We start from the raw sequence: 13,768 nt of genomic DNA, 5'->3' as shown, positions 1-13,768 counted from the left end.
TTTAAGTGCTAAAGTGAGTTTGGAGGACAAGTTCAGGGGTGAAAAGATGTCTTTTCTCTTTTATTTTACATGATTCTTTAATAAAATAAGTTGTTTCAATTTACTTTTTTAATTTATGAAATCAAAATAAAATTATATTTTTTAAATAAATTATATTAGTCTATAACTGTGTCATTTTAACATTTTTTTTATCAAAACTAAAAAAAATCTAGGCGTGTATATAACAAATATTGCCTTCGTGAATTAATTGACTAATTAAGTTTATCCAAGTCATTTTAAATTTTCACATCATTATGCACATACACAAATAATTTTTTTTTAAAATAAAATTAAAGCACATGAAAAAGTGATAAGTAAATAGCAAACGTGCCTTTTTTACAAATATTTTTTTAAAAAAATCTATTTTGTAGAACCCTCTCCCAAGTTGTCTTCTCCACACTCACCCCTATATCCCACCCCCCAACAATTCGTCTTCTCCAACATGTCCAGCCCCTCAACCCCTAAAAAAATTATCTTTTTCGATATACCCAACTCCTCTCTCTTGCGTTTCGCATCGTTTACCACCAAACTTACTCTTTCTCCTAGAGAAAGTCCTCATTTAAAGTCATTTTTCAAATCAATTTTTGTAATAATTTATAAAGTAAAGAAATGACAATTAAAGAATTAAAAATTTGCAAATTCTAATCACCATCATTCTTCAATATGGCAAACTCAAAACACATAAGAGGTTTTTTCTCTAAAAATAAGATATTATTATGAAAAAATTAGATGAATGGGTAGTTTTCAGACAAAAAAATCCTAATGTTTTTTGAGGATTTTGTATCTCTCCTCAAATTTTGATATTAAAATTTTTAAGGTTCAATTTTTGAGTATCTAACTTTTTTCTTTTTATGTTGAAAAAATGATTGTATATTAATTCTAATTAAGAAAAAAGAAAGAAATAATAGTGGGGAGAGAGAGGCCACAACTACTAGAGATTATTGAGGAGAAAATTTAGTTTAATGATGGGAACAATGGCTAGAGAATTGGCCGGAAAAAAAAGAAGAGAAAAATAAAGCAAATAAAATAAAAATGGACTAAATTAGTCTTCCATGCATTATCAGATACACTTTTTTAGGTAAGCAAAAAGTGTCAAAATGACACATCAAAATGGTAGTTTAGATGTTTAAAATGAACAATGTCCACTTTAGGTGTCAAAGTGAAAGTTCGTGTCAAGTTTAAGGTCTGTCGATGTGTTTGGTGCAACATATTTAGGGATCGTTTGGTTAGAAAATAAGTTATCCCAGGATTAGTTATCCCACCCTTGAGGAGGAAGGGTGAGATAAGAAAAAACACTACAAATCCGAAATAACTAATTCCGAAATGAGTCATTCTATGTATTTTGTCCGAACCAAATATGGATAAGCTCATCTTCTAAATTAATTCGAGATTTGTTATCCTTATCTCTCCTACCAAACGACCCCTTAGTACTTTGAAAAATAGATTGAAAAATGACTATAGTTAATAATAAAGATAAATTAGATATTAAGTGATACATTATTTCTTAATCTTCCAAACTTAAGTATAAATAAAAATAAATATTTATTTTTAGTATAATGAACAAATAAAATTGGACGAATGAATAAATTAAATTGGTCATAAATGGATAATATTCTCTTAAAGCGTTTTTTATTTGACCAAAAAGTCGTAGGGCTTCTACGTTTTCAATTTTCAAATGTTTGTTACTTACAGGTTACCATTTAATGTTGTCTTTACGCATTTGTCCAGACTTTTCTACGACTTGTCATACCAAAACTTAGGTTTCTTTCACACTTTTCCATTCTCTTTTCGCAAGTAGATAATAAATTACATTGTTTCAAAATGAAAAATGGAAAATAACCTAAACTGACACTATTTTGAAATTAAACCGTACCAGATGCCATTAAGAGAAGTTATCTATATTTATAATCTATCTCTAAGATATTAAATGTGTGAGGAATCTTAAAAATATCGTTTAAACTTTTTGTCCTTCATTAAAAATTTTTGCTTTTGATAAAATCATATTTTTGCTATTTCCTTAATATTTAAAAGGTGAAATTAATTAAATATATTTATGGTAAAACCTTCTCGAAGTCATCATAATTATGACAACTAGTACTTTTTCTATTAATTTAAAATTCTAAATCAACTAAATTTGATTTTAAGAATATTTGAAAAATTTAAAAATAAATATGAAAGTGTTAGAATAAGAAAAATTTAAGAAGTACCAAATTTTTAAAATATTTTTTAAACTAGTAAACTAGAAAGGCACGGCTAGGTTATTATACTCTCTCTGCCCTATATCAGTTGTTGAGGCTACTAAAAATATTTATCTTGAAATACTTATTATTTTATAAAATTATTTAATTTTATTCCATTTTGCCTCTACTATCAACTGTTCTCGTTGAAAGTATCCAGTATTGATAATTTTATAGAAATTATAAATTTAAAAAGTTCAACAAGTGATTATGGGTTGATATTATGACTGTTCAATTACTAGTTAGTTTTTAAATAGAGTGCATAATTATTAAAGATAAATAATAATAAATTAGTTAAAAATATTTTTTATTTATAATTTTTAAGTGATGTGCAAAAGAAAAGCGTGAGAACTAATATAATAAGAAAAATTATTTAAATCGCATATTAATCCTTTTCAACTACCCTCTATTGACATTTCAGGTGAACTTACCCATCAAAATTCGTTAGACTCAAACTTTTTTTGACTTGGCTGTATTGATGAAATCAAAATAAAGAGGGGAACAAGAAATGGAAGGGAGAGTGGTAGGGGAATTTGATTTTTTTTGACAATCCAAGGCAATCATACATTTGGACATTCTATTCTCTTATTATATAAGAGGGAGTTAGGGATTAAGCAACCATCACTTCCTCAATCAGAAGGGATATTGTTGTCATTTCAGTTTGGGACTTATTTGTAACTGAACGAGTGGATTCTATTTGTCAAAAATCACCGTTGCCTTCTTTGTACATATACTTTGTGTCTTCTCTAAGCTTGATCGATTATATCTCGAATTAAATTGAATTAGCTTATATGCAAAATTAACATTTCTCAGAAAATATATCTGCACCAAATCTGAGAATACAACATTTCAATCTTCAAACCAAAGATTATCTCTTGATAATCATTAAACCCAAAATCAGATCTACGAAAAAATATAAAAGATCTATAGATCTAATGAAAGTTATACTTCAACGGAATATAAAACAACTGATTTTGAATTCTGCGACTGCTTCTAAAGCAAATCAAATTGAAGTCTCCCACAATAGACTCAGAAAGAAGAAATTAAAAAGGAAAAGACATGGAAAACTTGTACTCCATTCGAAGATACCGCTAAAGTGTCTATTCACCAATTTAAAACATGTAAATTAAAGAAAATTGAAATATAGTGACATGCATGTAAAAAGATCATCCAAAATAAGAGAAAATGTTTATCAAATATCATTACCAAGAAACGAGTAGGAAAAAGATAATAAAGGGAAGGAGAAATTAAAAAGCAACCACAACAAAACAACTTGAACAATGAAGGAATAGAAGAGAAATCAACTGATTCTACAGCATAACGAAATCTAGGCGAATAACTGGAAAGGAAAGAACCGTCACCATCCCACTTTTAATTTTAATTTAGCAAAGCACTTTAAATAAGTGTTTAGCGTAGATACTAAATTTGGGCCTTGCCCCGTTCGTTTGTATTTGAATTTGGGCCTTGCCCCATTCTTTTGCATAACCCAAAGAGTTTGCTCTTTTTTTTTTTTTTTTTGTTGAAAAAAGTTAATTCATCACATTACATTTTCACTAAATTATTTTCGTGTATAAAAATATGACATTCTTTTTAGTATGAATTAAAAATAACGTGTCACATAAATTGAAAAGGAGAATATACAATTATATAAATAATGAAGCTATAATTTGTAATACAAATAACCATATAATACATAAATTGGGAAGGGAGTTATATTACTTAATATAATTTGCAATACTTTTCCCATCCTTATTTAACTATAGCCCAATTATAATATTATTCTTTATTTAAATTTTTTATTTTATAAGTATATATGTACAACAAATTAAAATAATTAAAGCAATTTTAAAAGTTATCATTTATTGTTGGGCCCGTGCACAGCACGAGCATTACTACACTGGTCTATCTTATAAGAGGCAGTTCAGCTGCTTAAGCAAGCAAGAGGTCGAAATATCTGCTTTAGCCGATTTAACTGTAATTTGACAATATTATTCCTAATTAATTATTATAAATTATTTATATATTAAAAAATTAATAATATATAATAAAAAATAAAATAGACATTTATGACACGTCTACTTCAGCTACTTCAACTGTTATTTTACTATATCACCTTGATTAATTATTGTACCCCTAATTAAATACTACAAGTCATTTACGTATTATAAAATTAATAATATTTAATTAGAAAAAAGGTAAAATAGACATTTATGATTATTTCAGCTGCTTCAACCGTAATTTTACTGTATCAGCAAAGCAGGCACGAGGTCGACATGCCTGCTTCAACTGCTTCAACTGTAATTTTACTATATCACCACTAATTAATTATTATAAGTCATTTATATGTTAAAAAATTAATATTTAATAAAAATATTAAAATAGACATTTATAACATGTCTGCTTCAACAACTTCAATCGTAATTTTACTATATCATTCCTAATTAATTATTGTACCCTAATTAAATATTATAAGTCATTTACATATTAAAAAAATAATAATATTTAATAAGAAAAAAGTGAAATAGAGATTTATGACTATTTAAGCTGTTTCAATCGTAATTTTACCGTACCACTGTTAATTAATTATTAAATAAGTATTTTTTATAGTAATTATGTTATGTCAATTCTAATTAGTTATTATAAGTCACCTAAGACATGTGTATTTCATTTCTTTCATCATAATTTCACTATATTATCCTAATTAATTATTATGCTAGTCTAAGTATTGAAAAATTAATAATATTTCATAAAAAAAAGATAAAAGAGACATAAAATGATATGTCAACATAAAAAATTTGACTGACTAGCAAAATTATATTGTGTACATAAATTGGGTTGGGACAGAGTAAGACGTAAAATAAAATATACTATTTGAAAATGAAATAAAAAGTATTATATATCACAATAATTAAGAACTTAGTATAAAGGTATATATGTAAAATAAGTTGATTGACTGTTGAAATTTTAGTTGTGCCACATAAATTGAGACAGGGAGAGTATTCATATATTATTGAAAAATAATTTAAAAATATTGTAAATTTCATAATTAACAACTTAAGAAATTTTTAAAATATAAAATATTTGACTGACTCTCAAAATTATACCAGCATCATTTAAATTGAAATAGAAGGAAAAAATTGTATAAATTACAATAATTAAAAACATAAATTATTTTAATAGTTTAAATTGACATAAAAAATAATATATATTGGGCCTGTGCTGGCACGAGCCATGATATCTAGTAATTTTAAGAAAATATAAATAGCTGTCAACGAGACCCGGCTCCTCTCTATTTCCCTTCTCTCCAATTTTTCCAAGTTCTTGATTGGATTGAAGACACATGTCATAATTTAAAATTAATGATAGAGATTTAATTAGTTAAATCAAAATTCTAACCATAGTTATCTACTTTCAATATTTGTTGCTTAAATATTTTTAATAATCTATTATATCTTTATTAAATATATTAAACTAGTTTATTTTTATCTTTGAACAATTTTCTGTTGGATTTTTACTTTCTTTTTTTTTGTTTTTTAACTAACGTTTGTCATTTTTCTTGAGTAATATTTTTTAAATAAAAAAAATAAAGATTGTGGCTTGAAGTTTTTTGAATTTGATTTTCTTTATTTTCAAAAAAATTCATTCTCAATTTTTTTAATTGCTTAATGTACATTTTAACAATGGTTTCAATAGGGGCGCGAAAAGCCACTTATAAAGGGAAATGAACTCCATTTTATGAAATACCGGTCACCCAATCACTTGATTTCATCATCAATTTCTTTGACTGGCTATATACATCTACATGCATATATATATATATATATATATATAGAGATAGATATTATAATTTTAATTCTAAGTAATGAATTGACTCACAGTAAATGCCAAATAAATTCATTATACGTGTGTCAAATCAAATATAAAGATTATGTCAAATAAATTCATTATATTTTTCTTTTTTTTTGGCTAATTAACTAATGTTCTTCAAAAAAAAAATAAAAAACATTGTGGCTTGAAGTTTTTCTAATTTTTTTTATATGCCAAATAAATTCATTATATTTTCTTTATATAGCTCTTTAAACTAGAAAAAATAAAATTTTAATTATATTATGAATTTGAAAAAAATAAAAATATTTAGGAAAAGTTTGTAATATATATTTGTGGCTGTAAAGATTTAAAAAAAAAATATTGAGTAAAGATATAATGCATATTTAAGGAAGAAATATAACTAAATATATGAAAGTAGATAATTATGGTTAGAACTTTAATTTAACTAAGTAAATCTCAACCATTAATTTTAAACTATGATATGTCTCTTCAATCTAAACAACAACAACAAACCCAGTATACTTTTACATAGTTCATGCCTCTACCTCTAAAGAAGTATAAAGACTATTTTCGATAGACACCCGTTTCGAGACACACTTCAATCTAAACAAGAACTTGGGAAAATTGGAGAGCAGGAAAATGGAGAGTCCTTGTCAACCAAAGAATAATTTTTTTTTCGGCTTTAATATTGAGGAACAAATTTACTTTTATGGTTTCAATTAACACAAGCAGGGTATGAATTTGATAAACTTCAAAAAATCCAATCCCTTCTATATATAGTTTATTTATACTTGGTGCTTGTTTACACTCATATGGTTAATTACAGGTATGGGTGGCATTGGCAAAACAACACTCGCTAAAAAAGCTTATGATTATCCTCGAGTTAGATCTCGCTTTGACGTTCATGCATGGGTTACAGTGTCTCGAGAGTTTGGAATGAGGAGGTTGCTGTTAAGTTTAGTCCGTTGCATTCCAGGTATGACGGATAAGTTTCTAGAGAAGACTGAGGATCAGTTAGCAGTGTCGTTATATAGAAAACTAAAAGATCGAAGATATCTTATTGTCATTGATGATATTTGGAGTACTAAAGTTTGGGACGATGTAACAAGATGTTTTCCGGATGACGACAATGGGAGTCGAATCATATTAACGAGTAGGCTCCAGGATGTGGCTGCATATGCTGATCCGGATAGCCCTTTGCATGAGATGGGGACATTAAGTTTAGATGATAGTTGGAAGTTACTCTCCATTAAGGTGTTTGGTGCAAATGATCTTTGTCCTTCTGAGTTAGAGGATATTGGGAAGCAGATAGCAGAAAAATGTGGTGGACTTCCTTTGGCAATTCTGGTGGTTGCAGGGCATCTTTCTAGAATTGCTAGGAGAAGAGAAAGTTGGATTATTGTTGCCAAGACTGTAAGTTCAGTTGTTGCGAACGATCCTGATAAATGCCTAGGAGTGCTCGGTATGAGTTACAGTTACCTGCCGAACCACCTCAAGCCATGCTTCCTCTCTATTGGTGCTTTTCCTGAGGATTTTGAAATCAAAGCTGGGACATTGATCCAAGTTTGGGCTGCTGAAGGGTTTCTAAAAGTCGAAAGGCTTAAGAGCTTGGAAAAAGTTGCAGAAGAGTGTTTGGAGGATCTTGTTAGTAGAAATCTGATAATGATTAGAAAGAGGAGGTTCAATGGTGAGATCAGAAGTTGTGGTGTACATGATTTGTTGAGGGACTTGAGCTTAAGAGAAGCTCAAAAAGAGAAGTTCCTTCACGTGACATCAACTCGATATGTGTCAAACTTCCTAGCACAAAGGAATGAGGGTCGTGGTTTCAGCTTTCTTTCTAACATTTCTCTAAATGATTCTAGTGAGTTGTCATCTCATGTTGGTCGATCAATGTTTTTCTGGGGTGAACTGTTAATCTCTGCTCAGCCTCAGAGACAGTTTTCCTTATTCGCGAGCTTCAAACTTATCAGAGTGTTGGCAATTTTTTCTCATTTGTTTCCTTCATTTCCTGCTGAGATAACACAACTAATTCATCTAAGGTACCTTTGGATTCGATCAAATGGTGGTCTTCCCGCATCAATGTCTCGGCTTTTTAATCTGCAAACCTTGATATTCCAACAGCCAGAACTGTATTATATGTACAAAACTTTAATGCTGCCTCGGGAGATCTGGAGCATGACACAGCTAAGGCGTCTGCGTCTACTGAGTGGCAACTATCTGTCTAAGCCTAAAAGAAGTGGAAAAACAGATGAGGGAGCAGCGAGTGATGTTGTGGAGCTAAGCAATCTGGAGGAACTTTCTCATTTATGTTTTGCTAGCTGTACAGAGGAAGTCTTCTCATACCTTCCCAATATACGTAAATTGAGTATTCTCGATGCTGCATCAGATGATGCATCTGAATACTTAAAAAATCTGGTACACTTGGAGAAACTTGAAACTTTGAAGTGCGTCTGCTATGGTCAGAAGCGGCTCTCCCTGTCAAACTGGTGTGGTTCCCTAACATCTATTAAGAGGTTAATTTTATCCGGTTGTCTTCTGCTTTCAGAAGACATGGCAAGTCTAGCTGCATTGCCCAACCTTGAAGTGCTTAAACTTAGAGATAATGAGTTTGAAGGCCGTGCGTGGACAGTAAGTGATGAAGACGAGTTTAGTCAGCTAAAGTTCCTAGTGGTTGCTGAGCCACGTCTAGTGAACTGGGAAGCCGGTAGTGTCAACTTTCCAAATCTTCAAAAGCTAGTTTTTAGGAAATGCATCCATCTTGAGGAAATTCCAATGGATATCGGGGAGATATGTCCATTGGAGGTAATTGAATTGATCGGCTGCAGCTCATCTGCTCAGAATTCAGCTAAAGAACTTCAAGAAGAACAAGAGAGTATGGGAAATTCATGTCTTGAAGTCCGCGTTTATGGTAAGTTTCAAAGTCTGAGTGCTCCTAATATGAAATATTTCTTGAAATCAACCCTTGAGCTGCTCAAAATTCTGACTGATGAGTTTCTTTATCTTGCAGCTGATGATGATGAATCTTCGTCGTTGTTCGATTTTTGGAGAGCAGTACTAGATTGAGTTTGAGAAATATGTATTATACTGTGCATGATATTTTCTTAATATTTGTAATGTCGAACAGGATTGTTAATGCATTTATCTGTTCCTAAATTTACTAATAGTTTGATTCTGCTGAAACTTGTAGATTTCCTGCATAGTACTACTACAAGCATTTGGAGTGTGTTAAAGTATTTCTTTTGTATTGGTAGGGATCACTATTTATTTCGACAATTTAAAATATGATCATGTTATAAATCGGCAGAAATCACAAGAAAAATAATAAACAAGAAAATCACGGTCAGAGGGGATGGTTCACTGTGATGAAAAGAGAGGAGTACAATGCGGAGAAAGATTATTTACTGAATGCACAAAATAACCCACTAAGGGGTCGTTTGGTAGAGTGTATTGGCAAAAATAATGCATGTATTAATTAATGTGTATTATGAATACTTTGTTTGGTACAATTTTTAGTCAATGTATAACTAATTACACTCTATTGTGTATTAAGGTGTGTATTACTAATACCACCCATTTTCTATGTATTAGTAATGCAAAGTCTTTAATACATACATTAACTTATTAAATGACCTTAATACCCCTCAATTTTCCTCTCAAAATATTTCATCATTCCTTTTCCCGCCATTTTAATTTGCAATAGTGAATCTTTTCAAAATATTTCATAATTTTTTCCCACCATTTTAACCTACAACAATGAATACAACAACAACAACAACAATAAACCCAGTGTATTCCCATATAGTGAGGTCTGGGGAGGGTAAGATATACGCAGTCCATACCACTACTCCCGGGGAAGTAGCAAGGCTGTTTCCGATAGACCCCCGGCTCAAGACAAGGAAGTAATCAAAGTCATACCAAAAAACTAATTTACAACAATGAATAATTGATTTAAATAATTGTAAAATATTTTTGCTTTGCTTCGAGGGTCTTTAAAAAGATTAAAAAAAATTGAGACTACTTCTTAATTTAACGTCTTATATTTTATTTTTGTTTCGACTATGTTAATCCGTTGGCGTAATATTTCATGTGCAAAGACGAAGGTCTTGCAATTTATCCGAAACCTCTATATACTAGTTCAACAATACTAATTATATTTGAGATGACAAAAAAATTTTGTTGCAAAAAAGTGTACAAAATCAAAGAAGGGTATTTTTGTAAACAAACATTTCTTTTATAGAAATTATGTAAGATGTATTATTTCTTATACATCAAACCAAACAATGTATAAGAAACAGTACATGCATAACTAATGCAAGTATAACTAATACAAGCATTATTAATACAAACATTATTAATACATTATATTTTGCATTGATCTTATACACTCTACCAAACAACCCCTAAATGTACTTATATAATAGTGCATACAAATAAGTCTAAGACCCAAAAATATAAAGATCCATAATCAGGCCTATCGGCCCAATCCCTACGCTACCACCAATAACCTCATTGAAAATCACAAATATGGGTCGCACCGCGAAACTTTCAAGGCCGGATAAATATAATTTGGGTCACAACTCTAACAATCTCCACCTTGACACAAATTCTAATTCAGAACTCAAATTCATTTCAAGATAAACTCTCCACACCAACCAAGTCCAACCAATGGTCAAACTTGGCACTTGGTAGTGTCTTAGTCATCATATCAGCAGGATTTTCACGGGCATTAATCTTGCTTACCATAATATCACCATGAGCAATAATTTCATGCACAAAATGATATCGAACATCGATGTGTTTTTTCCTCTCGTGAAACATCTGATCTTTCGTAAGGAAGATAGCACTCTGAACGTCGCAAAAGACCGTTGTAATCTGTAAGTCTTTGCTAAGTTCACCAAATAGACCCTTCAACCAAATGGCTTCCTTGAAAGTCTTTGTAATTGTAATACCCCATATTTTCTTAGCTCATTTTAATCCTCAGTACATGAGTTATTCTATATAAAAAAAATTAAATACTCGGTAATTTTTAGTTTAGAGTCTACCATTGCGTAGAAAATTTAGTCAACTTTCCAACGATATAAAATTAGCCCAAATTCGATACTTGGGTGAGAAGTTATGACCATTTTAGTAAAACAGTGTGTCAACTGGCACTTTAGCGCGTTGCAAAGGCATGCCAAATGGCAATTGTCAAAAAAATAGTGAACCAACGCGATAACCCTGCGTCGCGGTAAGCTTCCAGGTCTCATCCAGTGTGGCAACGCGATACCACCACGTCGCGCCATCAATCATTTTCATAATTGTCATTTTTCAGTGTCTCGTCGCGATCATGACGCGTCACTCCAAGGGCCAGATTCCCATGCAGTGAAGCAACGCGATTCCACCGTGTCGCGCCAAGACTCCAGTTCACAATTGTTGAATTCCAGTGACATGACGCGATAGTGCCGCGTCGCGCCAAGGGTGAAAATTAAGAATTTTTAGTTAATTTTGAGTTTTAAATTTCAAGGGCTTTTAGGTCTTTTTCTTCATTTCAGTCAGCCTAAACACGAGATTAAAGCCCTAAATAGCCTAATATCTCATTATTTACTCACTTAGCTCAAGAAAAAAATCACTCTCTCTCTATTAGCAAACCCTAACTCTGAAGAAATCAAGAACAAAGCTCAAGAAACTCACCAAGAATTTCTCCAAGAACCTTCAAGAATGAACATTCCAAGGTATGTTAGGTGTTCATCTATGGGTTCCTTTCACCCATAGAGTTCAAGAATCCATTTTTAAAACCACGAGATTGTTGAGTTATGATTTACATGCTTGAAATTAGATTGTATTCATGTTCATGACATTAATTGAGTTTCAATCCACGATTAATTGTGGTTTCCATGAAATTGAAATAACATGTATATTGAATTGTGTAATTTTCATGTTATAATCCTTGAATTTGCAAGTTTGAGCATTAAAGTTGCAATGTTTATATGATATCCATGATTATGTGCATTAAGTTGTGCTCCCCAAGTGTTTTATAGAATGTCCATGTGAATTAAATGATGCAATCATGACATGCTAGTATATGTACAAGCTTATGCTCTACATGTGTTTGATAAAATGTCTCTATGAATGAGTTATGGACAAGTGTACATTGTTACGTTTCCAAGATCATGCTATGCTCTATTTTTTATGCTATCGAATCCTGGGGGTATTTAATATCCGAAAACCTAGTTGTTTACCTAGAGCTACAGTAGTTATGGAATAGTATCAGTCATGTCACGATTAGTAGAACTCAATCAGTTACAGAACTCGATAGTACTCAGTCAGCGACAGAACTTAGTAAAACTCAGTAGCAGTCTAGTCTAGTTCAGTATAATCAGTTCAGGGTCTATTCAGTTGGGAGTAGGATTCAGCACCGAGTGAACCCAAGGATGGGGGCTCACCTGCTAGTAGAGGGTGTGAACTTTAGAAGCAGTCCTTGCATTCCAGAACTACGTAGCTAGTGTAGGTTGAGACATCAACCTGCCAGTTGAGGATTGATAAGGTATTTTAACCTGCCAGTTGAGGGTTCCACCATTCTCATTAGAGTACTTGCCAGATGAGGATAACTCTTCAGTGTCTTTACCTGTGGCACGGTACTAACATCCTTCCATCTGGGGTTACAGGTTGGACCCTAAATCTATTCAGTAAAAAAGACATGTCGATTAGATGATTAGTTCCCACAGTCTCAGTTTCAGTCTCAATATAGAACTTTGTTCAGTTCTTCAGAATCAGGACTGTCAGATACAGTCAATCAATTTCAGTAACTCAGTTATCAGTAATCTCAGATATCAGTTATACAGTTATCAAAACTCAGAATTCAGCTTCAGTAATAGCTCAGTTACAACATACACATATATGCACAGTATTGCATACTCAGTATTTACAATAGTTTCAATTATCCATGTACTTTCATATTCAATTACTCTATATCATTCAGTCAGTTATTGTTCATACATATGAACCCTTGTATTCAACCTTACCTCATCTAGCATATCAGTACATTCCACGTACTGATACATACTCTTTCTTTACGCTATGATGTCTCATATCATAGGTTTGGATGCTCAAATTCCTGATCGTGCATAGACAGATCCAGTTATCAGTAGTAGTTTCAGTAGTGAGTTCTCATCTATCGAGGACATGCTTTTATTTCAGTATTTTAGTAGTTCAATAGTCGGTGTTAGTTGGGGTCTTGTCCCATCAACTTTACATTCAGACAGTTTAGTTAGAGGCTTTTCAGACTAGACTTTCAGATAGTATTCAGTTTTACAGATTATTATTATAGTCGATATTCTTATTCAGTATTTTAGATTCTGAACCTTATGGCATTTCAACCTATTTTCCATATTTATTATAGTATTATTATTCAGTGCTCACAGCAGATATCAGTCATGGGTTAGCTTATGGTCCTCTGGGGTCATAAGCATCGTGTGGTATTCGAGGTACTGACTCGGGACGTTACAAGCTTGGTATCAGAACCTAAGGTTCAACAGAGTCCTAGGGAGTCTAAAAGCCGCATCTAGTAGAGTCTTGTACATGTGCATGTAGCGCACTATACTTATGGATAGGAGGCTATGAGATATTTTTAGAAAAAGTTTCCCTTCTTTCAGTATTCATGTCGTGTGAGTGAGCATGAACTCAAG

At 31.5% G+C, this 13,768-nt stretch overlaps 1 protein-coding gene across 1 annotated transcript in view; it reads left to right on the top strand.

Moving 5' to 3' along the window:
* The window catches only part of LOC107839245 (putative late blight resistance protein homolog R1B-23), a 20,400-nt gene extending 11,116 nt beyond the window's left edge, over positions 1-9,284 (top strand). The window contains exons 2-3 of the mRNA XM_047397441.1: positions 6,931-9,012; positions 9,112-9,284. Of these exons, the coding sequence (XP_047253397.1) occupies positions 6,931-9,012; positions 9,112-9,167 (2,138 nt within the window). The 3' untranslated portion in view covers positions 9,168-9,284. The remainder of the gene's footprint in view (positions 1-6,930; positions 9,013-9,111) is intronic.
* The last annotated feature ends 4,484 nt before the right edge of the window (positions 9,285-13,768 follow it).

Source organism: Capsicum annuum, chromosome 1, assembly GCF_002878395.1.
Source record: "Capsicum annuum cultivar UCD-10X-F1 chromosome 1, UCD10Xv1.1, whole genome shotgun sequence".
NCBI lineage: Eukaryota > Viridiplantae > Streptophyta > Magnoliopsida > Solanales > Solanaceae > Capsicum > Capsicum annuum.
The sequence above is the reverse complement of the archived record's forward strand: the minus strand, read 5'-3'. Positions and strand labels throughout refer to the sequence as shown.